Raw genomic sequence first — 27294 nt, 5'->3', positions numbered from 1 at the left:
GCTGCACGATTAATCTAATGGCAGTTGTGATTGCAATGTCAGGCTGTGCGATTACATAACCGCATTAAAGGCTGCGATTTGCAATTTAATGTAAATAAATGTTAACGTGTGTGCCTGTGAACGTGACTGCATCTCCTGTAGTGTGTGGAGTTTGTTGACATCACGCCCACAAGCTATCCTGGTGCGTGCAGCATGTATGGTCAGGTGACCAGCCGGCGTGCAGCAGTGACCAACATAGACGCTGAAGAAGAGCATGAGCTCGACCATGAACGGGCTGAGTTGGTGGTGAAAAAAACGCAACATCTATTACATGGCGATACTTTGATTCAGGTAAAATTCAGGTTAAAGTAGGAAGAGTGCATGCGAGAGAAAGCCGAGCCGTGTAACGTTAAAGACAAAGAGACAACTGAAAGGCGCCAGAGCCTCATAAAACAACATCCAAGCACAGTTACGCAAACATTTATAAGTGTCACGGGGAAATCATGGACTCCATAACAAATGAAAAATTGAGCAAAAGTTTGCTCGGTTTCAGCCCACTTGACATGCTGCTGTGTTGTGCTATGGCGTGCTGGAATTAACATTTACGTGACAACGCCTGAACGCAACACAGGCTCGCTCTGCTGTGTGTACAGTTCCGCGCTGCGCTGCTGTGTTATGTATTATATTGTAATCACAATCGCAAATCGCGATATCGTCCACTCAAATCGCACATTTTTATCAAATCGTGCAGCACTATAACACAGTGTGGCGTGACATGACATGTTGGTTCGAGGGGCGTCACATGATGCGATGCACCTATGTGTTTTCAGCTTTAGCCTACTACTAATGTGCTGTAACTTAAAGGGTTTCATGAATAGGCCAGTCTTGCTAATAATATGCTGGATTCATGTTAATGTGTATTTTCAGACACATTTTAATTTTTGAAAGGGAAATAATATTTATTAAGCAGTAATTTGGCTCTGAGGACCTCCTGTTGAAGACCCAGGCGTTAGAAAATAAATCAGTAAAGATTTTGTTATGTTGGTTTTTGTCACTTATCTGTAGCATTGCACTTAAACTGACCTTGTGTGAGGTTAAGTTACAGTGTGTTGTTAATAATTCTGTTTTATCTGACAGCCTGCGATTTTCTTTTTGTCATCGCAGTTGAAGCAAAATAACTTGTAGTTTATTTTGGATAATGTTATTTGCATGAGTCTTGTTCCTCCTGTGTGTGCGCTGTGGCTCAGAGGCAGAGAAAATATGTGTTTTTATATAGTATGTGTTTTCTAAGGATCACAAAGTAATTACATCCTCGTCTTGACAGAACAAGCTTTGTTTATCTGTGATCATAGAATTATTCCGAAATCTAACAGCTTGTTTTGATTTCATGAGCTGATAATTATATTATGATCACAAATAAACTAATAACAATAATAATAAGACAGTGGGTGGAATGAGAATTACATTTCCTTTCATTACAACTCATTAACCTGAAACGAATCACTGATCTCTGAGGCAAAGTTTTATTACATTATTGCCTCTTAATTTTCTTAACAAGTAAAACAATAATTAACTGTAAAAGATAAAATGATTTAATACTGTGTGTCTGATACATTTCAGACTATTGAGCTGTGCAGAGTTAATTATCTGTTTGTACACTGATTCTTTACCATTGCTGTTATGTTTTTTAATTGCATTACATTAACGCCCTCCCTGGTGTTGGCACTGTGACTCCTCATTATCGCGAGACACTTAAATCCTTAAATATATTCCACCTGTGTTTCACGCCGTCAGATACTTTGCATCAAGAGGAAAGTATCACCAACACTTCCTCTACATGATAACAGAGTGTCAGGGTCATTAATAGTTATTGTTTTGTCAGAGAAAAATGAAACCTGGTCTCATTTGACCTCGATCCTTGCTTATATTTTCATATTTTTTAGTTATTATCAAGTTTCTATTTGATCTGTGAACATTTACATCAGCACATCAGATTTTTTAAGCAGTTCAGCTCCAAATGTAACCCTGACACTGAGGAGACGCGGCACAGCCAACGCCTGTTTGTCCTGTAGGGGGAAAAAAAAGGTAATGAGACATATTTATGGTGTGAGCTGACACTCAGAGGAGCTCAGTAACTATCTGACTATTGTTACTGTGACATCCACTGCATGACAAAACCCCCACTGGGACTAGTATAGCACACACAGACACACTGAGCTCATGGCGCGCAGATGAGTCAGAGTTCACCACCTGTTGCTGCTCCATATTCTCAGACAGACATGAAGCGATAACAAGAGGAATGGATGCAGAGGATGAAAGGGTGGAGGCCTGTCAGCGCTGTAGTCGTGGTTTTTAACATTTAGTCCTCCTCGTTTATGTCAACTGAGGTGGACAAATGTCAGCACATGATTATTATGTGGCCGTGATTATCTGATGTACCGTAAAGGTCTGACTAACAAAGGCTCAGTTCCATTAAAGTGGCGGAGAAACAGAAGTCAAAGCGTCTTCTTCATCACTTATGTTGGCTTAGCCTAAACTTAAAGCCACTGAGGAGCTGCATGGACGGGCTACTTACTAATTGATGCGCTCACCTGACCAAACCGGCCGCAGCTCTTCAGGTAAAAACAAAGAGTCCACTTCTTGGTCTTCTTTGGTGCATCATTTATTTGTTACCACTGTCAAACATTCATGAACCTGTGTCCATAAACCATTCAAAGGTACAAATTTTCACCGTTGAGCAGAGAACACCTGGCGTTGCGGTCAAAAAGCTGTGTGTGCTCCCCTGTCTGTCAACACCTGTCCCTTAATGAATGGTTCCTACCTATATTGGCAGACACACCTGACAATACAGTGACCCCTACAGGACAAGTTAGCAGCCTGAACACATATGTTGTTAGTAACCCCGTCCTGACCTAGCAGGGTTGTTGTGGACGCATTGTCCCCGCCCTCTGGTCTCCCCTGAGGTCGCTCCGCTGAGTAAGCACCTCAGTTTTGAGCAGCAAAGCCCTTTCAGCATTGTTAGCTATGTTAGCACTGTGATCACTGTTAGCAGTGTCAGCATGGCTAGTGGTGCTAACATTAGGCTGACCAAACATCCTCTTTTCCCAGACATGTCCTCTTTTCACATCCTGTCTGGAGGGTGTTTATAAATTCATGATAATGTCCTGTTTGTGTGTGTGTGTGTGTGTGTGTGTGTGTGTAATCCCCGAGAGGCTGCCTTATCGGCGGATCTCCAACACTCAGAACGAGGAAGCAGCAGACACCGGCGGCGCATCATTATTCTAAGCTTCCAAGATGCCAAAGCTCAAGTGCAGCTGCAGAAAAAATTCCCAACTTACCGTCCCGACCCGGTCGGGATATATGGGAGGCTGAGTGCACCGTGTGCAAAGCTGCCACATATGATTCTGTGTGTAATAAAGGTGCCGGGGAGCTCAAAGTTGGATTTTGTAATACAGAAGAGGTATTATTTAGAACATTATTTCATATTATTTATTTATTTGTTTATTTGTCCAGTAAGACTTGAAAAGATAGCTATTATTTTACAAGTTGATTTTTCTAATACAGAAGAGACATTATTTCTATCATTGTTTCATTCCAGAGATTTTACATTTATTTTACATTTATATTTATTTTTGTACAATTGAAACTTGTAAAAAGATTATTATTTTAGGCATAATAAAAGCAAGTCCTCTGAGAAGCCTGTCTTTGAGAGATATTATTTTGTAATATAACTGAATTTTCTATCCATACATATAAACTTTAAATATATTAAAATTATAAGGCATCTTTGAGTAAACTGCGAGTATCATTTAAGTAGGCTATCTCGTGGCCGGGCCGAGTGTCCTCTTTTTTGGAAATCAAAATATGGTCACCCTAGCTAACATAGTAAACAGAGCTAAAGGAGTTTTGTGGCTGAAAATGAAGCCATCCACATCTATGCAACAATATAAAACATCCCATTGAACAAAGTGCAGTACAAGCCAGGCATCCGTAGTTTAAGCACCGACACCCCAGTGACTCCGTCTCCTCCTGGTCTTTGAAAACAGACTGAAAAGCATTCAGTTGGAGTTCCACACCAAAAATATATGACACAGAAAGATTAATAGACATCTGATGAAAGAGACATGGATGAATTGCAGACAAATAAAATAATACAGTCCTCACTTTGAGAAACTCATCACGCTGCAGTAAATGTCTCTAATTATAATCCTCTCCCTCTCATCCTCCCCACAGCTGATTGGCTCAATCATCGGTCGCCAGGGCACCAAGATAAACGAGATCCGGCAGGTGTCGGGGGCTCAGATCAAGATCGGCAGTCAGATCGACAGCACCAGTGACCGTCACGTCACCATCACCGGCACACCGATAGCCATCAACTTGGCTCAGTACCTGATCACTTCATGGTAAGCATCAAACTAAAGGGAGGTATCTGTATACAGCCTGTTACTGTGGCTCAGAGTCTCCCTCAGGACCACAGGATGTCAAAAATATGTGCCAAAATATTTGGCTCTGCTATTAATAGCCTTCGACCTGCCACAGTCACAGCTCACTTTAAACTGGGAGGCACAAAACAACAACAAGCTACAGTACCATCCTACAGCTGGAGTCAGTTTCCCACTTTCAACCAGGCACATTTCTGTTTCACTAACTCCACTCACTTCTCCAGGTTTTGCTCCTCTTCCTCCTCAGTGGCTTCAGTATTTGCTTTTAACTCTGATTTATTTTAATGAACACCCAGAAGAGAGACTGAGTGGAAATCACAGATGGAAAAAAACTGTCAAGCTTTCCTCCCTAAATCATTAAGTTCAGTCATTTCATGCACAATTCAAAGCCACTGTGGACACAACCTGTGAGAGACTCTGAGTCTGTTTCTGCTTCAGTCTAAATCTTCATCCCAATAATAATAATGCACTGCGTACAGTCGTTAGTTTGATGAGCACTGTTGTTCTTTTCCACAGAAATATCAAGTCAGAAAACCAAACCTCTTAATCCTCTTAAAAATAACTGAATGTATTTCCTCTCAGCGTGTTGCAGTGAGGGCAGCTCCACTTTAATGGCGTCTGCAGAGGCAGTCATACAAACACATCAGACAACACTGTGTCAAATACACAGAGGCTCCAGGTGAAAGCTTCTCTCCCTCAGAGATACATCACAGCTCAAACCAGCTGCATTAAACACTGCGAGGACTAAAACTCAGTAAAACAAAGACAGAAATATTCACCTAATTTAATAATAATAATTTATGTTTTACTCATTTTAAAGGAGCAGTTTATCCTCAAATCAAAAAATCCATATTTGTCCTCACCTGTAGAGATGTGTCTCAGTCTGGATAGTTTTGTTGTGAGCTGCAGAGTTTTGGAGATATCAGCCGTAGAGATGTCTCTCTCTCTCTCTCAGCTTGAACCTTGTGAGCAGTTTCATGTAAAAATTTTCTTTCCACCAAACTAACGCTGCCAACCGTTTCACCACGCAGAAGGAAGCGTGCATCAACTCATGGACAAGAGGCTTGTGCTCATCACAGCACGAGATGTAACACTGATGGCGTCTTCGTCGGCTGAGCTGTAACGTTAGCTAGCTCAGTGCTGCTAAATGAGCTAGCAGTAGATGCACACTTCCTTCTGTGCAGTGACACCATGGGGGGTTCAGGAGGCAAAGCATGTGGTCCACTAATCTGAAGATCAACGGTTGGACTCCGGCTCCTCCAGTCAGGGTCTAAACTGAGTGGCAGGTGGTCCCTTGTATGGTAGCCTGGGCCAACAGTGTGTGAATGAGTAAACGTAGTGTGAAAGTGCTAATGCATTTACCATTTACTTTACAGATACTTCATTTCCGCTGCATAGCTCAACTCGACTCACTTTTGTTAACAGGTGCTTTTCTTCATTTTGTTTTCCACTGCAGAAAGTATAATGAGGTGATCGTCATAGCGATGCCGTGTAAATCAGCCGTGACACATGTTTAATGTGACACAGCGTGCTTTGCTCTATCCAGCTGTTGCTGGCAGCTCAGCAGATGAATGTCTGCACTCCGCTGTTGTTTACGACGAGGAGTCGCATTTTTAAAAGGAGTCGTAAGAAGAAAAGCAAGAAATGGAAGACAAATCGAATGACAAATGGACCGACGAAGAGGTCCAGGCGTTGCTGGCATTTTAAAATGGTTGCGCAACAGTTACGTCACATCCAGAGCCCGGTAACTTTACAGGAACCTTCCTCCTACTCCGCTCTCTCAGTGGAGACGCTGCGGTTGAGAGGGCCAAGCGAGAGGACATTCCTGTAGAGTTCCTGCCCCCCAAATAGTACCAGGAACTTCTTCAGTGGAAACGGGCCTAATGAGACTTGGATTATAGTGGACGAGTTGTGTCAGAGTTTGTGAGCGGATGTTTTGATCAGTGTTGCTGTTGTTAAACACGGTCCCCGTTCACTTCAATTCATGAAGATTGTCCACCTTTTTTGGAGGCATGCAAGAAAAAAGTTTTCTTCACAAAGTCAACATAACTCACAGTGAGTACATAATACACTAATGGTCATTTTGTGGGTAAATTATTTTTGTTTAATTTCTTCTCGATTTCAGATTGTATTACTGCTGGATCGTTTCCAGTTCTGAAGACTTTGGTTGAGAAGTTTTTATAGCTTTTTCTTTGCTGTAGAAAGTGCCACTATTTATCATTCTCTGGCTATAATGATGCACAAAGACTTGGAAGTGCTGACCATTCAGAGCAGACTGGGTCCAGACACGCCAAACCGACTTCAGAGAACTAGCAGTGAAGAGGTAGCCTGGTGAAACCATCCTGGTCTTGTGAGCCTGTATTCTATTTCGCTCAGCAGATCAGTCTGGCCATGCAGTCATTAAGGCGCATTCTGGCATCGGTTAAAGCTTACCAGGCCAATCACAACCGTGTATTACTTTGGGGCGGGCACGTCATCAGAATAGGAGGGACAAGGAGCGCAGTGAATGCATTTCGTAAACAACCAGCATGGCTACTGATTTTGAAACTGCGATGGTAAATGTGTTGAACCAACTGGAATGTACATTTTCTTTAAAAGCAGAACAAACAGCTGCACTGAAAGCTTTTATTGAACAAAAGGATGTGTTTGCCATCCTTCCTACGGGGTTTGGTAAAAGTTTAATTTACCAACTGGCTCCGTTGATCGGGAAGAAGATGGGACTCGTTGAAAACCCAGTGGCTATTGTTGTTTCTCTGCTAGTTGCTCTCATGGAGGAGCAGGTCAGGGAAGTGACCAAGCTGGGAATCACAGCCATGCAACTCTGAGTCCACACTGAGGAGGAAATCCACAAAGACGGCAACACTCTTTCATCACAGCTCATCTCTGCTGCAGCTCGCTGGTCTGTTTACAGTGGCGTTGTGCTAGCCTACGTCACACGTTTCCTTTACTCTGATTGGTTTTCCGTCTTTCCAATTGCGTGAAGGGGCACTTTGAGGGACAAACGTTGATCCCGCCCCTCGGGAAAAGAGGAAATGTACACTCCGCCAGGCTAGTGAAGAGGGCCCCTGCTGCATGCCTGACATTGCCTTGTGTCTGCCAAACAAATTGCACATGAACACACTGCAAAAAGACGTCGGCCAACCAGTGCGTACGTCCTGCACCTGTGTCAGAGGAATTAACTCTCCACAGCAGCAGATAGCAGAGGTCTGTTATCATCATTCACAAAGGGAAACAGGAAGAGCGTCATGATAGTCAGTTAGCCAGTTAGCACATTAACAACACAATGTTTAAAGAACAGAGCATATTTACTGTGCACCGCTGAACAATAACACAGACCATCAGGAAAAGTTTCTGCTAAAGAGAAATATAATCTGACCTCATGGAACAAGTTTGTCCCTCCCTCTGGACTTTAGCTCTTTGTTTACTGAGGTCACTTCAGTTTCTCTTCTCAGTCGCTGAGCTGAGCTGAAAATCAGAGTGATTTCATTCACAGACAGGCTCCAGCATCGCTGTTGCTGTTGCCGATTTAACATGCTGAATCAACGACAAAAGAACCAAATAGTGCTGATGAGGGCCAACGCTGTGGAAAGCACTGAACTGACTAGAGCGACAAACGGTTACTGACGGCCCAACATTGACCGACAGCCGACCATCAGCTTGGTGCTCAGGAGAGGAAATGCACAGAAATGAGTCGTCAGCTGAGTGAATGTAGAAAACTGAGATATATTGAAATTGCATTTATTCTTCTGAGGACATCACAGGCTGTTTGTCATCTGTCTTGTAAATGGATGTGTGTTTTGAAAATATTCTTCTGTAAACAAATTTAAAAAAGAAAAAATTTGAAGGTCTTTGTTATTTGCAGGATGTTCAGTAATGGTTTTGCTGGTCCGGCCTAGCTGCGATGAAGTCAGACTGTGTGTGGCCTGTGAACTAAAATGAGTTTGACACACCTGATGTAGTAGAAGCTCAAAATACAGGTATGAGCCTGAAAATGAGCAGAATACGTCTCATTTGAGGAGTGTGACTACAGCGCTGTATTTTACATTGCTGCACTGAGTACGTGCTCCACTCACAGGTGGTGTATGGGTCTGTACACGCTGCATCATCAGCAGCTCTTTATTGTTCACACAGAGACAATATCACGATGTCAAGTGTTATTTCTACATTCGTCACCGCTGACTGCACTGAACATTTTAGAGCAGATGGAAATTTAAAAAAAACTTGACGAAATAATAATAATCTTCATCATTAGTTATCCCTGTGGTAAGAAAGGGCGTTGGCATGGCAACCAGTGAAGCACTCACTGAGAGCATATTCCTTGACTGAAACTACCAGTGATGCTGAGTAAAACAACGTGGCCTCTTTATGTTCTGGAGGCTGTTCTTGTTAGTTTGAATCCATTATGAAGCAGCAGCTCTCTTTGATCAGACAGGATGCGCTGAAAGTACGCAGCAGCACAGAGAAGATGCTAATTAAAATCTGTAAGTCACACTATCTTTAGACTTATATAACGAGCCCCGCCTCGCTCTGTGTGAGTGTGATGTTGTTGCGTGGCTGCGTGTGAAGCTGCCCACCTGTGCACATCAAACACAACTGTACTTATTCATTAAGTCTTTATTCGTGTCCGTCGTGTTCACTGTGAGACAGCCTGGTGAAATACTGCTGATGACGTGCATCATAATGCATTTACATTTAGAAGATGAAACACTGCAGCATCTATAAATCAGTTCACTTCATCAGAGGAGCTATTAAGGCAAATTATTTCTCATGTGTTTAGATGAACCTTCACAGTCAGTCTTTATCTGTTCACAGTGTCTGAATGTAACCAAGTTCATGACACTACAGTTATCTCAGCGCTTTATTTGCTCTACAGATTAAGATTTTTACACACAAAATACAGAGGGACTTTATAAAATAAGATATATTGTTATAAATTAAGCTCCCCAAAACTTGATACAAGTGCAGCTGAAATGATTGATATTAATAATAACAATACACTGGATTTGTGTAGCGCTTCTCTGAGACACTTTACAAAGAACAATGACAAAACAAAGAAAGAAAAAACTATACAAAGATGATAAAAAAAAAAACATTTTAAACAAAATTTTTAATTAAGACTGGTCGACTAGTCTAAAAAAACCAAAACACACAATTTTATGGTGAATGTGCTCCAGCCTGGACGTTAGCATTTTGCACCCCACATTCCATTAACTTCCTGAAACCTTTACCTTCACCAAAGTTTAGGGGAAGCATATCTTGCGAGGTCATCGTTGTGATGAGCGTTATCTTCTCAGACTCGGGATCACAGCGTCTCTGGGTGAACCATGTCAAATCTGTGGCTACATCACAGTCTCCACTTTAAAGGGATAGTGCACCCAAAAATGAAAATTCAGCCATTATCTACTCACCCATATGCCGAGGGAGGCTCAGGTGAAGTTTTAGAGTCCTCACATCACTTGCAGAGATCCAAGGGGAGAGGAGGTAGCAACACAACTCCACCTAATGGAGGCTGACGGCGCCCCAGATTCAAACGTCCAAAAACACATAATTGAAACCACAAAATATCTCCATACTGCTCGTCCGTAGTGATCCAAGTGTCCTGAAGCCCCGACATAAAAAGGACATTTGAACTCCCGTCTACTCGAGCATTACGGCGGGGAGGGGGCTGCTGTCTGACCGCTCTGTAGCACCCACTAGTGGCAGTCGGCTGCATGACAGTTAAGCAGCCTTGTACATGAATAAAACACTAATAGGTTTAACCGACTAATATTTCTGGTGCCGACTAGCGGAGGGGGCGGACGTTTAATCGTTTAGACGACTAATCATGCGCATCCCTATAATTAACCCTGTCAGCACGAGTGCTGCAGGCACAACCCTCTGAGCTCTTATTCCTGATGGCTGCTAACATTTTATTTACGACGGCATCACTTGAATGTGTTGAATAACAGAACATGATGAAAACAGACTGAAGGCGAGTCCTCCTCCTCACAGCGTTCAGGCAGCCTCCCACTGCAGATTCACACTGTGTAGAAGTAATAAGTAATGCTATAGAGTGTTAATGGCTGTGGACATCTAACCACACTCACATATATGTGCGTCATAGAGAATACTGAGTTAAAGCATACGGTCAAAGTGTTTCAGGCAAGGCAAGTTTATTTATTTCAGCAACACGGCACTTCAGAGTTCCATCATCAAAAGCATCAAGACAAAGTAAAAAACAACACACATTATAAAAGGACATTTAAATACAATTAAAAATGTCAGACAATAGAAAATAAAACCAAGCTGAAATAGACGGAGACAGGTTTAACACATGAGACAGATAAACTTCGCTCTGAAGCCTCCTCATGAATTAATCTGGCCATGATCTGAAACGTTGGACATGTTCCCTGCTCCATACTCTCACCTGGAATCACATCACCTGTTTGAATCACACGTGCATCTGTGAGAAAACGACACACATTCCGCTCTCCACTGCAGAACTCAGAATAGTGCGTTTGCTTTGTGTGGTTTCAGCCGGGATTAATGGAGGCTGATCGCTCTGATCTGAACGTGACTGTCTTTTATCTACTGTTGATTATTCACGCCTTGGAGCGCGCTCCCGCCGGACCTTCGTGTGCAATCAGGGAACCTGTCAGACACAAACGCCTCCTCCTCAGTGTGGAGAGAAAGAGAAAGAGCCACAACTTGAGTGAAGACAGTGAAAGCTTCCATTCCAGCCAAAACTCATTCATTCAGTTGACGCAGTTAAGATGGACGCCACAGAATCTGTAGTGTTGATCATTTTATTGTACTGGGGAGAATTTAGGGCTGCTCCCCAACTCATCAGGGTCCATCAGTGGACCAACAGTCCTCATCAGGGTCCATCAGTGGACCAGCAGTCCTCATCAGGGTCCATCAGTGGACCAGCAGTCCTCATCAGGGTCCATCAGTGGACCAGCAGTCCTCATCAGGGTCCATCAGTGGACCAGCAGTCCTCATCAGGGTCCATCAGTGGATCAACAGCCCTCATCAGGGTCCATCAGTGGACCAGCAGTCCTCATCAGGGTCCATCAGTGGACCAACAGTCCTCATCAGGGTCCATCGGTGGACCAACAGTCCTCATCAGGGTCCATCAGTGGACCAACAGTCCTCATCAGGGTCCATCAGTGGACCAACAGTCCTCATCAGGGTCCATCAGTGGACCAGCAGTCCTCATCAGGGTCCATCAGTGGACCAGCAGTCCTCATCAGGGTCCATCAGTGGACCAACAGTCCTCATCAGGGTCCATCGGTGGACCAACAGTCCTCATCAGGGCCCATCAGTGGACCAACAGTCCTCATCAGGGTCCATCAGTGGACTAGTCTCCTGCATGTTTCTGATATTGCTGTAATGATGAAATGATATATTTTGAGTTGAAGGTGTGAGAAAGAATAGTATCAGTAACATTGTTAACACTGTGCTACATTACAGAGAAATACAAACCGTACTAATGAACCTTCATTAATATAGGCCTATATTTTATCTCCAAGTGCACGTCACACACTGAGCGAGCCGCCTGTTAATGACGCTGTGGGCTAATGGGCATGTAGCTACTTCCATGTTTCACATGATACGTCATGTTTGTAGTCGACCAATGAAGATGAGTTTACATATCACCTTGGGTTCGTCCTTCACCTTCTCAAAATGATCCCACACTTTGGATTTCCTGCCCGACATGTTATTAACTAGCCTGTGGAATAACCGCAGGTACCAGCCCTGGAAATTAACTTGACTCCTGTCTGACTGCTGAGCGTGGACACTTCCTGTGTCTGTCCTTTCAAAGTAAAGTCACACATGCTCCAGTCACATAGGTTTGGATTTATTTTGACAAGGTGCAGCTCCTGATAGAGTTTCACTTTAGTTTTGTGTTATTTTTCTATTTGTGTCACTATACTGGGGAGCAGCCCTGGTATAATTCAAATACCACTGAGCAGTACTTCTACACAACCTTAACACAGGTATCTTTTAGATTAAATACTAATTTAGAACTTGGCGATATTGATATCACTTTAATGTTTGTGTAAACGTGGATGGTAATTTCTTTGTGCAATTAGATGGTCATTGATTGAAATGTTGTAAACATTGCTTACACGGTGCTGTTCTCTCTGTTAGCTTACAGCATAGACATATATAAACATGAGAGTTTGTGGTTGAGCTCCAAACTGACTTTTGAAGCCCTAAGATTTCTTGTTAATGCCGTTTGGCTTCAGTAACAGGTTTCTCCTTTGTTTCTTCCTTCTCTCCATCTTAAACATCAGCCTCACTTCTTTAAACGCAGCAGACGCATTAAATCTACATTAATATTAAAGGAGAAATTTGCTGACCTCCAGCAGTGCTGTTTAAACAGTATCCTAACGATGTCTCCCCTTTACCTCTGAAGATCAGATGTGATCTGCATCTCAGTCTCTTACCTGGAGAAGGAAACGCAGTCATGCAGGTGTAGAAACATGCAGCGCACATCTGGGGCCGACCTGGCTCATATTCAATCTCAGCCTGACAGCCATGTTTGGCCAAAAACACTGAAAGGTCACCGAACACTTCCTCAAGAAAGACAGACAAAAACTTTTGCCTCCAGTTTTCCAGATATCTCAGTGTTCATTTTGTTTCTGGTATTATAGTGTTGTTGTGTTGGGTGGGAAATGTGTGTAGCCTGAATGAGATCGACCACAAACATTATGCACAATCTGATCTGTAGCATTAACTCACTGTCAGCCAGTGTTTGGAGAATATTTCTCTGACCTCTTTGTGTCTCCACCATTTTCTCCTCTGATTAAGAAGCTCTTAAACCTCTTAAAGTCCTCCTCCCTGCTCTGAACAGTTTGTCACCTGAGGAGCTCTTTTAAGGTCTGAGACACTTTGTGAATAACTTTTATCTTTACAGGGACCTAGTCTTAACTTTAAGGGAAAACTCTAAGAAAATGTCACAATTCTAAGAATGATCTTTCGTCACTAGGAGCAACTGTTAGTACGAGGAAGCTTTGTGAATACGGCCCCAGATGTTCAGGGTCTTTACCAGGACAAACAGACCCCAGGATTTAAACTGGTTGAAATACTAAATAAAGCACTTTAATGTTAAAACCCCCACAAAAAAAACTGTTTTAGGCACTCTTTTAGCTGTTTGTCTGTTCTGGGCCGCTGTAGAAACATGGCGATCTGTGTAGACGAGGACCTGCTCCCTATGTAGATTGAAATATCTCATTTGAAGGTAACGAAAATACAAAAATTCTTATTTTCAGGTGATTATACACCAAAGAAAACAGACTGTATTCCATGAATCTGACACACTGGAGCTGTAAATGTTTCAGTGGTTGATATCTATTTTGCTCACATTATGACCACGTGGCACACAGATGCTAACCTGGACGTGGAGTTGGACTTCAGCTCTCTAAAAGAATAACTCAGTTCTTGTGTTTTTTTTCCTGCTTCTTCTTCTTCTTCTTCCTGTTTTTGAACCAGCATCATCTCTGACAAAGCTTCCATCCTAATATATCTATAATGGTTTTGTTCCCTCCTCCCTAAGCCCCCTCCCAAGCCATCACCCCAACTTATACAGCACACCCCCCATCCGTACAGCGAACTCCCTACAATAATCTGTTGCAACCTCCAGCAAAACACACCTGTCTTATGATTTTAGTTTTGTCAGATTTCCTTTATTTCATCTTTACTCTCCAAAATATCCTGTTTGGTTTTTTTTTGTTTGGGTTTGTTTTGGTTTTTACTCTTGATTTTTTTTAACATGTCTTTTATTTAACCCTCTAACCCTTCTCCATCCAAAATCCCTCTCCCTTACCCCTCTCCTCCCCTCCTCCACCCTTCCTTCCACCTCCTCTCCCAACCTCTCCCTCCCTCCCTCCGTCCCTCCCTCCGTCCCTTCCCCTCCTCCAGTTTAGAGACCGCCAAATCCACCGCCCAGTCCTCCTCCATGCCGTCTCCCGTTGACCTGACCATGAGCTTCACCCAGCCCGCCCCCCCTGCCTCGTCCTCCTCCTCCTCCCCCCTGGCAGCGATGGGCGCCGCACTGCCCCACGCTCAAATGCTGGGCGCTCCCTACGCCCTCCCCCTCTCCAGCCTCCTGGGAATGAAATCCATCCCTTACCTGGCACTCTCCACCCCTCCTGCCTCAGCAGCAGCGGCGGCGGCGGCGGCTGCAGCCATCGGGGCTCCCATGTTACCAGGTTCGATGCAGACGGCGGCGACGGCAGCCGTTCCGGTTCAGGCTCACGCGGCGGCGGCCCTGGCATCCTACACGGCCAAGATCTCGTCCTCAGCCAACGGGATGAAGAAGCCGGAGAGACAGAAGTTTGCGCCGTACTGATGAGGGAGAGGGAATGAGAGGATGAGTTTGCATCACTGAGGTAGCTTCTGAGGATGAGGCTGGTTTTTAGATGGAAGGGCACTTCTTATTTTCCTTCTTTTGTTATTTCACTTCACTTTCTTCCTCTGCCTCTCCATCTCTTATTCCTGTCTGGTGTCAAAGTGGGATCATTGGATGATTTATGATGTGATGATAATGACAATAAGGTTTATCTTGGGGTTCGTTGCACTGAGCCACGCCGTGTACGTCTGTAAGCAGCACTGAGTCTTGATTAGACCTGTTTCATGAGGCCTCCACGCTGACTGACGAGAGCCGTAATGGGAGGCAGTGTGTTTCCAGGTTGTCCATACCTACATACACCCACACATACACCAGTCCGTCCATCCCATTCTCATGAACACGATATCTCAAAACCACCTTGAGGGAATTTCTTCAAATTTGGCACAGACGTCCATTTGGACCGAAAAATACACTGATTAGAATTTTGTGATTGAACGTCAAAGGTCACTGTGACCTCACAAAATATGTTTTCAGCCATAACTCAAGAATTTATACTCATTATGACAAAACTTCACACAAATGTCGAACAGAATAAAATGATGCAGTGATGACCTTTTACATCCAAAAGGTCAAAGGTCAGCTTGACTGTGACATCATTATGTTTTAACGTCATATCTCAGGAACAGAAGGGGAGACATTTGGTCAGATACTGAATTGGTGACTCTAATCTTGAAACTGTGCTGATTGTATAGATCTTCTGTGTGTGAAGCATCCATGTTTTCACTGACATGGATGGAGACTGTCAGAGACACTGGACTGGTGGGCGGAGTCAGGCTACAGTGCAAACATGTCATCATGGCTTGGCACAGTGCGGCCAAAGAGGAAAAACCTTAATGTAAACTACAAAAAAACTATGAAAAACTCGTCGTCGTCTCCTCTGCAGACTGATAAAAACAACCTTAATGAACTGAGAACCTGCTGCCACACTCTGTTAACTGATCCCAGTTAAGAACTCTGTGTGACAGCCAGACACCAGATTGCAGTGGCTCATGGGTAATCAGTAATGCAATGAGCGAGGCTGTCAAATTTTCATGCTGATATCCATCTAAGCTCCACATGGGAAAAATAAATTAAAGAACAAATAGACGATGAAGAAATAATACCCTCCATCTTGCTTTCTTGACCTTTTCTATGGGACACAAACAACACATTTGTGTTAGCTTTTTGCTTTTTTCATAAAGTTTTATGAGCGCTTAAATCCTCAAAGTCAGGTGAAAACGGCGCCAATACTAAAGACTGAAACAGACAGAAATATCCAACACAGTGTCACTGACGATCCCGACAGTGAGCACTGATTATCTGTAGGATATTTTTGACTTTTTTTATGTCTCAATGCAAACGTAGACAATCCTGTACAGCAGCTTCCTACAGCAAGGGTGATGGATCACTACAAACAGCTGCTGTGATGCTTTCATTTGTTTAGCATCGCTAACGCGTCAAAGCTGCATGTTGCTGTGCAGATTCTCACTGGTTTAATAAACGTCTCAGGGTCGCTGACTCCTCTCTACTACCCCCTTGTAGATAAGTGGTCTTCAACACAGCCATAACTCAGAAAGTCGAGTCACACATCACACTTTGCATTGTAGAGTCTTTTAAGGAAATCTTTGAGAAACAAATTCTACTTCCAACACACAAACTCATGTGTGTCTTTATGTCTCTGTGTGCAGTTTGTCGGTGCTGAATGTTGACCAGGCTATGAATGAGATGCTCTAGAACGCAGAGAAAAACACCTCCTCCTCTAAAGTTCAGTCCACCACCAACTGACATGAGAGATGTCAACTTCTTTTACTGCACAAACTACCACCTTAGAAACAGGCAACATTTTTATTATCTTCCTTAAATGCAACGCAGTCGCCAGGAAAAAATGTCGTTTCTAACCATAGGGATGTGACATTTGCACATTATTACGTAGGGGACACGCTGAAACTTGACGTTTTTAACAACTCTGTGGTTAATGTGTGGTTATGTTCAGACACAAAAACCACTTTGTTAGGAAAAGATCATGTTTTGGCTTAAAATACATGGTTTTGGTTACACAATACCAGCTGGAATAACAACAGCAAGTTGCTAAAAACACCCATATTTGGTGCCTAAACACTCGCTGGAAACGCAGCTCTGTCTTGGAAAAAAGCAAAAGCTTTTCATGGTACTATCCCTGCTGTAACGACAGCAAAGGGTCTCCAAAATACATCCACATTTGGTGCCAAAAAGGTCGCTGGAAACAAAGCTCTGTCTCGGTAAAATTAGCTGCTTTTTGTGGCAATATCCCAGCTGGTAAAACTGCAACAGGTCACTAAAACACCTACATTTGGTGCTTGCAGCAATGTCTTGATGAAAAACAACCACTTGTCATCGTACTATCCCTGCTAGAAAAACAGCAACAGGTCGCTAAACACACGACATTTGGTGCGTTAAAAGCTGCTGGAAATGCAGCAATGACTTGTTAAATCACAACTGCTTTTGTCCTTTTTGGCCTGGAACAGCAGCCTGGATGTCACGCCATCCACCCTCCCCTCCACCTCCAGCAGTCAACAAAGTCAGTTCATATACTACGTCACTTAAGCTGGCATAATGACATTAACAGAGAATATCAATATCACAGTGTTAAACTGTTAAATATGCGGTTATACCCCAGCTAATGACATCACAGCTCACAGAAACCAGCCATCAGAAGCTGCTGTCGGAGCAACAGACGGAAAGATTTACCCCTTTAAAAAGAGCTCAAAGAAATCCTGATACATCTTCACCCTCAACACAGTCTGAGCCCATCGAAAGAACTCAAATCTGATTTCACATGGAGAGCAAGGCTTTGGCTTTACAGAGTTTTAGGGCCCAGACATCTATCAGTCAGAGCGGTGTAGTTATTCCAGACATATGATCAGAGAGAGCTGCTGTCTCATCTCCAGTGTACATGAACAACCACCGAACTAACTCCTGTGAGTGTCGTCGGTCCTACAGATTCATTCAGACCAGTAAAATCCCTGCAGCCGGTTTTGGTTCGGGTTTTTTTTTTGTACAACCAAAATCTGAGCTAATGATACTATTGACACACATTTTACCAATGAGCCTAAATAATATTTACTGAATAATTTCATTATATGACAAACTATGACAGAGCTACAATTAGAAATGCGAAAAAATGTATATATAAGGAAATGCTGTTTATCGCTACATATATTCTGATGACCTCACCAAAACCACCACAGAAAATTACTCACATTTTACACAAAAGTTAGTGTAAAAAATGTCAAAGTCTTTTGTCCAGCAAACAAAAAACTATTCAATAAAAATGCACTGATATCTGATACCAGTGGTTTTTTGTATTTCCCTTTTTCTGACAGGGAAACAAAGTAATCTTAATTTTAAAAATTATACACATAATTAAATCATCCTTTAAAATAACCTTTTATGAAAAACATTCCCTCTGTTATCTGTTTTATATTGCTGTGAACACATGAACAATTTTCTCTTTCAAACAGCTGAATTTATTAAAGTTTCTCACCAAAAAACTACATTTACAAGATCACATGTGAATGATAAGGCTTTAATTTATCTTCGCCAAGTGTTCATTTCTACAGAACAGAGCTTGAACGCATCATAATGTAAATCAATGCAACCTCGGCCTGCTGTTAGTTCCAGCCACCGGCTGCTGACAGCCCTGCTTTTTAGCCTGCGCAAAATTGATGAGACACGACAGAAAAACATCGACCGCCGCCATTTGTAAATGTCATGCTATTTGCTGATAGGCTGATGGCAGACAGCAAGACGAATATCAGCTGATAGTGATGTACGGCCGGTAAATCGGTGCATCTACTGTTCATGACAGCCATCGAAAGCTAAGTCAAACAAGCAGCTTATTGCGATCCATATTTTTGTATTGTTCAGTAGTGACCTCTAGTGGCCGTAGTAATTATGACGGGAGCAAAGGAGAGAGTCAGGTGACGTAACATAAAGGGCAACAAATCTACATAGTATGGTGGATGGTCCAAACAAACACAGGACTTTCACACAGGAGACCAAATGTCGATGTTGAGTTATTTCAACTTCTGTAGCTACGCAAGTTAACTTACATAATGTGCTTAACTTTCATTACGTATGTAACTTAAATAACATTACGCATGCTTATTTAAACCTAAATCATGATCTTCTCCTAAACCTAACCTAAAGCTGGTGCAGCAGTCTCACAATGTTAAAGTCAGTAGTTACCGGATGTAACTCATGTTCTATGAGTGTGTGTGCTTTTTGCTGGTATTCTCCAACGGTCATAAAGGTTTCAAAAGTAGGGACCACTGGTTTAAAGTTGGAAATTGAAATAAAAAAAAAACCAAACAGGAGAAACTCAAAGGTTTAAAGGTGATAACTGAATGAGCTCATGGTTAAACAATACCGTAAAGTGCATGCAGAGACATAAAATTCATCAGAATCCGAACCCTCCCAGCAGGTCCAAGTCTTTGAGGCTGTCACATCATTATTTTCCAATAATCCCACTCTGTCTGTTTTGTTGAAGTTTTTACTCCTGACTTGTTTTTGTAGCTCCGCCCGTATCAGAGTGACTGTTCAGGGGTTCGCTGGGTGTTTGCAGCTACTGTATGATGATACTGATGTTAAAGGTTATTTGGGCCACAAAGCCTGTAAAAGCCATAGAGACTATTCAGCTTTTCCCTCCTCGTCTGTTTCCTGCTCTCTTTTTGTCCCTCGCTCCTTATTCTATTGTATACTCTCATATTTATTGACTAATATGAAATATTCCCTCAGAGAGTTTATATCACTGGTCACTAACACTGAGCTGAACAACTCGGCTTTTGTATACAATGATGTCTACTTGTATATGACTACTTCCTTTCTGCTTCCTGTCTGTTCCTGTCTTTAGTTTTAGTATTTGTTGTATAGAGTTTTTTAAAACTTGCAACAGATTTTAAAGACGTCTTTTTGCTTTAACAGTCTGTAATTGTTTTTGTTCACAATTCTCATTTGAAATGTGTTGTTTAAATTATTTTTTAACTTATTAAGAGGAGTATTACATTTACACTTTTAGAATATCTTTCTTTTCCCAACATGGCTGCAGGTAAATACTGTCAACTGTTTTTTGTTTGTTTCTTTTTTAGTTGTGTGAACAAAATTAACTTGTTTTTGTTTTGGGTTAAAAACAAAAAAAACAAAAAAAAAGATCACTGTACGATTTATGCTAATAACCAGATGTTTTTGTTAGATAGAAGAGTAGTGTTTTCACTTGTGAGCTCAAACTGGACATTTTACCACACACACACTTTCTAACCGGGGACTTGTGTTTGTAAATGTCGACCTGCTTCTCAACTTTCATCCACAGAACTAGAAGAAAGTAGAAACACCACTTCCTGTAGAGGGTGATGTCTACAGATTAAGATCATTCATTTTCCGTGGCGTTCATTTAAAGGTGCAACATGTTGCTGCTGCAGTTGCCTGAAATTAACAGAAACAATCAAATATGATTTTTCTTCTTAATCCCTGTGTATGGAGAAGTAACTGCAGCGAGGAGCCTGTCAGCATCTTGTAAACTCCTTCCTCGCTCAGCACCATCGATCAATAACCCTGTCAGCGCTCAGCAGATATATCAAGGACCACACTGTGACACCAGGCAGCCGAAATCCAGCTTAACACACTTAAATCACCTTTTCCTGCAGATATAAGGGACAAGCCTTCAATCACGCACAACATGAAGAATGGAACATTTTGTGGTGTATGAATACAGTAAGACATCCAAACCACCTGATTATAGCTGTAAGGTCGGTAGAAAAGGTATATTCACGAAGGGATGAGTACGAACGCTGCAGCAGTCTGTGCTCAGATCTTTATTAAAACATTGTTCATTCAGTTAGACATTTTCAGTCGGCTAGTGTTACTGTTCGTCACCGCACTTCTCCTAGATGTTTGTTTTAATCATTTATACCAGAAAAAATCTTGAATTTCTTTGAGAATGTTTTTACAAAATTGAGTGTGGATAAGAGCAGAGACGAGAAACATTGCCAGTGTCAAAACTGATGAAATTGACTGCTGCAATCTACGCTGTCCGTACTCTGCCATCATTTCGTCTTTATTTGTTCACAATTCCAAAAGTCTTGCAGATACGAATGAAACAGAGCGATACCACAGGAGAACATGGAGGCAGTGTAGCGTAGTTCAAGCGAGATACGACCGTAGGAGACGACAAAATCATCTTTAAAAAAAAAAAAGGCAGAACACAACGAATAAGTGATGACAATTCTTCATCCTCGTGTCGCGATGTATTTAATGACCTCGCAGACCACTGTCGTCTTTCTTGATGTCTCCGCTCTTTAGTGCCATCTATTGGTTGTATCTATGCCATCATAAAGGATGCATAGAAATATGTGGGCAGTGATGTTTGCAACGCTTGACATGGACGAACCTATCTCCCCACGTGAAGAAGTATAAACTCCTTTAGTTTCTTTATAGTTTATTTCCTTTGGTGGAACAACGTTGTTGTTTCCTAGCAACCAGAAGACGCCTTGAAACGGTCAATAAAGTGGTTGAAACCAGTTCCGCCTGCAGCAGCTCCAACAGCAACATGCTGCTCTAACAGTGATGCATCAGTGTTAATAGACTCATGGTGTCAGGTATCAGTCACAGGAGAACTTTTACTTGTACTCTGCGCTCATTTCACCATATTTGTTCACGTTTTCTGAAACCTTATGGATAAGGACAAAACGGAGCAGTACCACCGTAAATTGTGGGGGGCAGTGTAGCGTAGCACAAGGGAGACCTGGCTGTATGACGTGAAGAAGACATTTTAAAAATGGCGCAACAGAACAAATCGGTAGCGTAGTGAAAAGAATCCAATCGTCCAACTGTCATGAGGATTTAATGGCCTCACAGATCACCGCCATCTACAAAGACGAACAATAGTACGACCTCCTCCACCGTCGCCTTTTTTAACTCCGCCCTCTAGTACAATCTATTGGCTGTATCTATGCCAGCGTAAAGGACACACAGAAGTATGAGGGCAGTGACGTTTACAGCATTTGAAATGGACGCATCTATTTCCACACATCAAGGGAGTATAAGTGAGCCTTTAGTGGAACAACATTGTTGTTTCCTAGCAACCAAAAGACGCCATGAAACAGTCAATAAAGTTATTTAAACCAGCTCCACCTGCAGCAGCTCCAGCAGTAACTTTAGGCAGTGATGATTACAACATTTCCATCATGTTGCATGTAAAGGGAGAATGTGGATCAGCACATCAGGATCGGGGTTGTTCTACTTGTTGTAGTTCTGTGGCAGAGAGAGTCCCTCCTCTGTGTGTGAAAGTAAAAAGCAACGTCCTTTTATTTATGTCCTTTTTCTTTCTTTTCAAACTAAACTGATGCTCAGCTCGGTTTACTGTCCTTGCCGGAGTGTCAGAGACTAATGCTGCATGTTTGCTTGGCCTCACTAACACACACACACACACACACACACACATGTAAATACACACACATGATCTTGACAATTAAATTAGCACTCCTACAGATCCAACCATCTGACTTGTACACACACACACACACACACACACACAGGCCTCGGTCGTTGCACTGACTCCCTCTTCACTGACAGTGTGAACTAAAAGCAATACTAAACAGAGCCGGATGAGTAGCTACACATTGGCAAGCAAATATATGTGTGTGTACTTTTCAACTGTAACAAATACATTCATATTTAACTCGATGGGTTGTCGATGTGTAGAGTTCTCTGTTCCTTTTTCTTTGTTTCTAAAAATAATGATAATAATGTGGTATATTAAACAAACTCACTTATTTTTATAAAGTCAAATAACCTTGTTGATGAACTGAACTGAACTGAACTGTGGACACCGTGTTTAATCACGTCACTCATCCGTCCTCTCCACGCTCACACCTTTTGTTTTCTTCATTTCTCTTTCTGTTTCTCGTCCACGTGTCTCTCGTCTGTTTATTTGCATGAGTCTGACTTGAATCAATGTCTATGCAAAAACATCTCTGTGTGGTTCAGCTCAGTGATCCATGTGTGGGGTCACATGGAGGCTGTGCTGGTGCTGGTGACGTGCAGCTGAAATGAAAGGGCTACGGTGGACCAGGGGTCTGGCTCCTGATGCATCTGCCCTGAGGATCAGTTGGTTATTAGTTTACAGATAAATATACCAAGTCCAATCTGATAATTATACTTACCTGAACGACACAGCCCTGGAATTACATGTAACCAGTTTGATTTACTTTATGTTTGATAACCGAATAACTTGTCGTTTTATTCTTACTAAAATTATAAAACAAAACTCAAATGCAAACACTTCTCTAAAGGTTAACACTGAAATTGGAGCTGGACTTGTGAAGTACAAGTATCGGCCAAATCACAGGGTTTATCTGCAATAACTTCCGGGTAGAAGACCTTTGTGTCACATACAGAAAATCAAACGACGCTGAGCAAATGCTGCATCAGTTAGTTAGTTTTTAGCAACCTGAAAAAAAGACCAACCAAAAAACTCACTATTAGTTTAAGTGTACGCTACATGTAGAATATTTCTATCACTTTACATTGCTGTCAGTCAGCCTCTCCTAGTGAGGAACTGAAGTCGTTATGTCACAGCCACCACACTCCACTGACAAAAGCTGTAATTTTACTTTGCAGATCACTGAAGTTGCCGCTCTACTGTGGCCTCGGTTGGTTAGTTGGGGTGGGACTCAGCACAGGATTCACAATCACGATACTTAATTTACGACACAATATTACTGCGATTTTAAATATGTTGCAATATGCTGAGTATTGTGATAAAATATTTTGTGATTACAATAAATTAATGAATTATTTTTTATTACATTTTTAAATTACAAAGGAATTTTTTGTCAACATCTGTTTAATCTAACAATATAAAGTTTTCACTCTGTTCATTTTATTTCATTCTTTTTTTCAGCAGCAAAATGTATCTAGTGAACTGAAAAAGCAACTGATTATTTTATTCTAGTAGGCTACCTAAAGTTTAATTTCTATTTGTAATATTAATAATTTATAGAATAAAAAAATCAGTACTAGGCACTGTGTGACAATACGATATTGCCATACAGAAATATCACAAAACTATGCTGTATTGATTTTTTTTCCCCGACCCCTATTGGTTAGCACGTAGGGTAAAGCCAAGACAAAAAACAGATAAAGCGTTCACTTCCACTGACATTGATTTGTTTAGTCTTTTTTTTTTTTCTTTTTTTAAAAGGTGGCTTAAACACATTTTGCCGCGGCTCAGTCCACACAGAAAATTGCTTATCTTCGGTGCCACTAAATTTGGTTTATTGAAGATGATAGCAAAGCAACACAGTACATAAAACATGCGCACAGCAGAAACATCAAATAGGTTGGACCACTGTGTTTAAATATATATATATCCTAAAAAGGTACAGCTATGCCTGAAAATGACAACAGGAACAAACAAGTCTGCCATTTTTACATGTCTCTGCAGTTGAGATGAATTCCTGTTTTCTACCCGGAAGTGACTGTTTGATTTTGGCAACTCCACAACAAAAAGAATCAAAATTAGACTTAGAAAATCCTTCAAAAGCTAAATTCTACCCATGATTCCTCAACAGCAACTTTAACAGGACTCTGGGACTTTGTTTCTGCTTAAATCTGCTATTCAGTTTACACCCACAGAGTCCAGCCTTGTTCAATTTGAACTCATCACGCACTGCTTAGAGGAAAATTAATTCAACCTCTGGTCAGATTTTTAATGAACACATTTTATAACTCTGCGTTTTTGTGTAGCGAAAAATGCGGTGCACAATTCCCTTATAAACAACAGACTCTTCATGACAATGGCAAACACAGATTGCACTCTCATTAAATTTAAAGTCCTTCATGGTTTTTGAGAAAAGTCATTTTGCAGGTACACTTCACTGAACACGCTTCACAACTCGTACAGGTATCTCTCAGCCTCAGAGGTGAACACAAGCTGAAAGAAAATCACTCTTCAGGGTAAATGTGTTGCAGGAATCAGACCCTCAGGACAGCAGATGGAGGTCTCAGCAACACTGTACAAGACTTTATCAAACATGGAGAAGGAATTCACGATGAACTGATGCCCTCATTCCAAGTGTTACTACAAATACACACATAGCTTGTACGGCAAACAAACATAAAAAATACACCCAAACACGCATTCACTCTGAACCAACTGTTGAACAAAAATGACTACGGTTATGAATATTGTATTGCACTTGAACATGAAAAATCCATTATGACAAGATATTCTCTACTGAGTATGAAGTACTACCATCTATATGTTTTAATTTCTACTTCCCTGTGAAGGTGGGGAGGTTTGCTCTTTGTATATCAGCCTGATGTGTTTGTGATTCTCTGTTTTCTTTCCATTCATGCCATGTTCTAATAAATAAAACCTACACTGAAATAAGCTGCTGACTGACTGACTTGTTTTATCTCTGCAGTTAGATTCAGAGCAGATAGAAGTGTGGCACCAGTATCCCTTAATATTCAGAAAGTATGAAACTGTCCCCCCATAAAACGTCATTCGATTCGACAGTATAGACAGTCATAGAGATTCCTAACTCAGCATTGATTACGTCATTATATAGCATGCCATTGAGCATAATGTGTTAATAAAACAGAAGTATGAAAAGTCATACTGTAGTATCCCATATGAAAGTTCATTTCAGGTTAATTTCAGGGTCATCGTATAGTAAGCCATGCCAAACGACTGGAGGAACTTATATCGAGGCATGTGATGAAAACATTTCATTAAAAATTTCATAGTATAGCATGTCATCAAAAATAATTTAAAAAAAGTCATAGTATAGCATGCTGTCCAAAATCATGAAAAAAGTCAGAGTATAGCATGTCGTCCAAAGTCATGAAAAAAAGTCATAGTATAGCATGTTGTCGAAAATAATTTTAAAAAAGTCATAGTATAGTATGTCGTGAAAAACCGTAGAAAAAAATTCATAGTATAGCACGTCGTCAAAAACCATGAAAAAAGTCATACTATAGCATGTCGTCAAAAACCATGAAAAAAAATCATAGTATATTATGTCGTCAAAAACCATGAAAAAAGTCATAGTATAGCATGTCGTCCAAAATCATGAAAAAAAAGTCATAGTATAGTATGTCGTCCAAAACCATGAAAAAAAAGTCATAGTATAGCATGTCGTCCAAAATCATGAAAAAAAGTCATAGTATAGTATGTCGTCCAAAACCATGAAAAAAAAGTCATAGTATAGCATGTCGTCGAAAATAATTTTAAAAAAGTCATAGTATAGTATGTCGTCAAAAACCATGAAAAAAGTCATAGTATAGCATGTCGTCAAAAACCATGAAAAAAAGTCATAGTATAGTATGTCGTCCAAAACCATGAAAAAAAGTCATAGTATAGCATGTCGTCCAAAATCATGAAAAAAAAGTCATAGTATAGTATGTCGTCCAAAACCATGAAAAAAAAGTCATAGTATAGCATGTCGTCGAAAATAATTTTAAAAAAGTCATAGTATAGTATGTCATGAAAAACCGTAGAAAAAAATTCATAGTATAGCATGTCGTCAAAAACCATGAAAAAAGTCATAGTATAGCATGTCGTCCAAAACCATGAAAAAAGTCATAGTATAGCATGTCGTCCAAAATCATGAAAAAAAGTCATAGTATAGTATGTCGTCCAAAACCATGAAAAAAGTCATAGTATAGTATGTCGTCCAAAACCATGAAAAAAAGTCATAGTATAGCATGTCGTCCAAAACCATGAAAAAAAGTCATAGTATAGCATGTCGTCCAACATCAACAAAAAAGTCATAGTATAGTATGTCGTCCAAAACCATGAAAAAAAGTCATAGTATAGCATGTCGTCAAAAATCATGGAAAAAAAGTCATAGTATAGCATGTCGTCCAAAACCATGAAAAAAAGTCATAGTATAGCATGTCGTCAAAAACATGAAAAAAACATCATAGTATAGCATGTCGTCCAAAACCATGAAAAAAGTCATAGTATAGCATGTCGTCCAAAATCATGAAAAAAAGTCATAGTATAGTATGTCGTCCAAAATCATGAAAAAAAGTCATAGTATAGTATGTCGTCCAAAATCATGAAAAAAAGTCATAGTATAGCATGTCGTCCAAAATCATGAAAAAAGTCATAGTATAGTATGTCGTCCAAAATCATGAAAAAAGTCATAGTATAGCATGTCGTCCAAAATCATGAAAAAAAGTCATAGTATAGCATGTCGTCCAAAATCATGAAAAAAAGTCATAGTATAGCATGTTGTCCAAAACCATGAAAAAAGTCATAGTATAGCATGTCGCCCAAAACCATGAAAAAAAGGTCAGAGTATAGCATGTCGTCCAAAACCATGAAAAAAAGTCATAGTATAGCATGTCGTCCAAAACCATGAAAAAAAGTCATAGTATAGCATGTCGTCCAAAACCATGAAAAAAGGTCATAGTATAGCATGTCGTCCAAAACCATGAAAAAAAGTCATA

At 41.1% G+C, this 27294-nt stretch overlaps 1 protein-coding gene across 5 annotated transcripts in view; it reads left to right on the top strand.

The window, feature by feature from the left end:
• pcbp4 (poly(rC) binding protein 4) overlaps window positions 1–25214 on the top strand; it is a 228425-nt gene extending 203211 nt beyond the window's left edge. For 3 of the 5 annotated variants that reach the window (XM_049586328.1, XM_049586319.1, XM_049586335.1), the window contains 2 exons: window positions 4213–4382; window positions 14328–25214. In XM_049586328.1, coding sequence (XP_049442285.1) covers window positions 4213–4382; window positions 14328–14757 — 600 coding nt within the window. In that variant the 3' untranslated portion in view covers window positions 14758–25214. Of the gene's footprint in view, window positions 1–4212; window positions 4383–13898; window positions 14154–14327 lie in introns of those variants that run through there. The other 2 variants (XM_049586343.1, XM_049586352.1) reach the window with 2 other exon arrangements.
• The last annotated feature ends 2080 nt before the right edge of the window (window positions 25215–27294 follow it).

This window comes from Epinephelus fuscoguttatus, linkage group LG1 (assembly GCF_011397635.1).
Source record: "Epinephelus fuscoguttatus linkage group LG1, E.fuscoguttatus.final_Chr_v1".
Classification (NCBI taxonomy): domain Eukaryota; kingdom Metazoa; phylum Chordata; class Actinopteri; order Perciformes; family Serranidae; genus Epinephelus; species Epinephelus fuscoguttatus.
The sequence above is the reverse complement of the archived record's forward strand: the minus strand, read 5'-3'. Positions and strand labels throughout refer to the sequence as shown.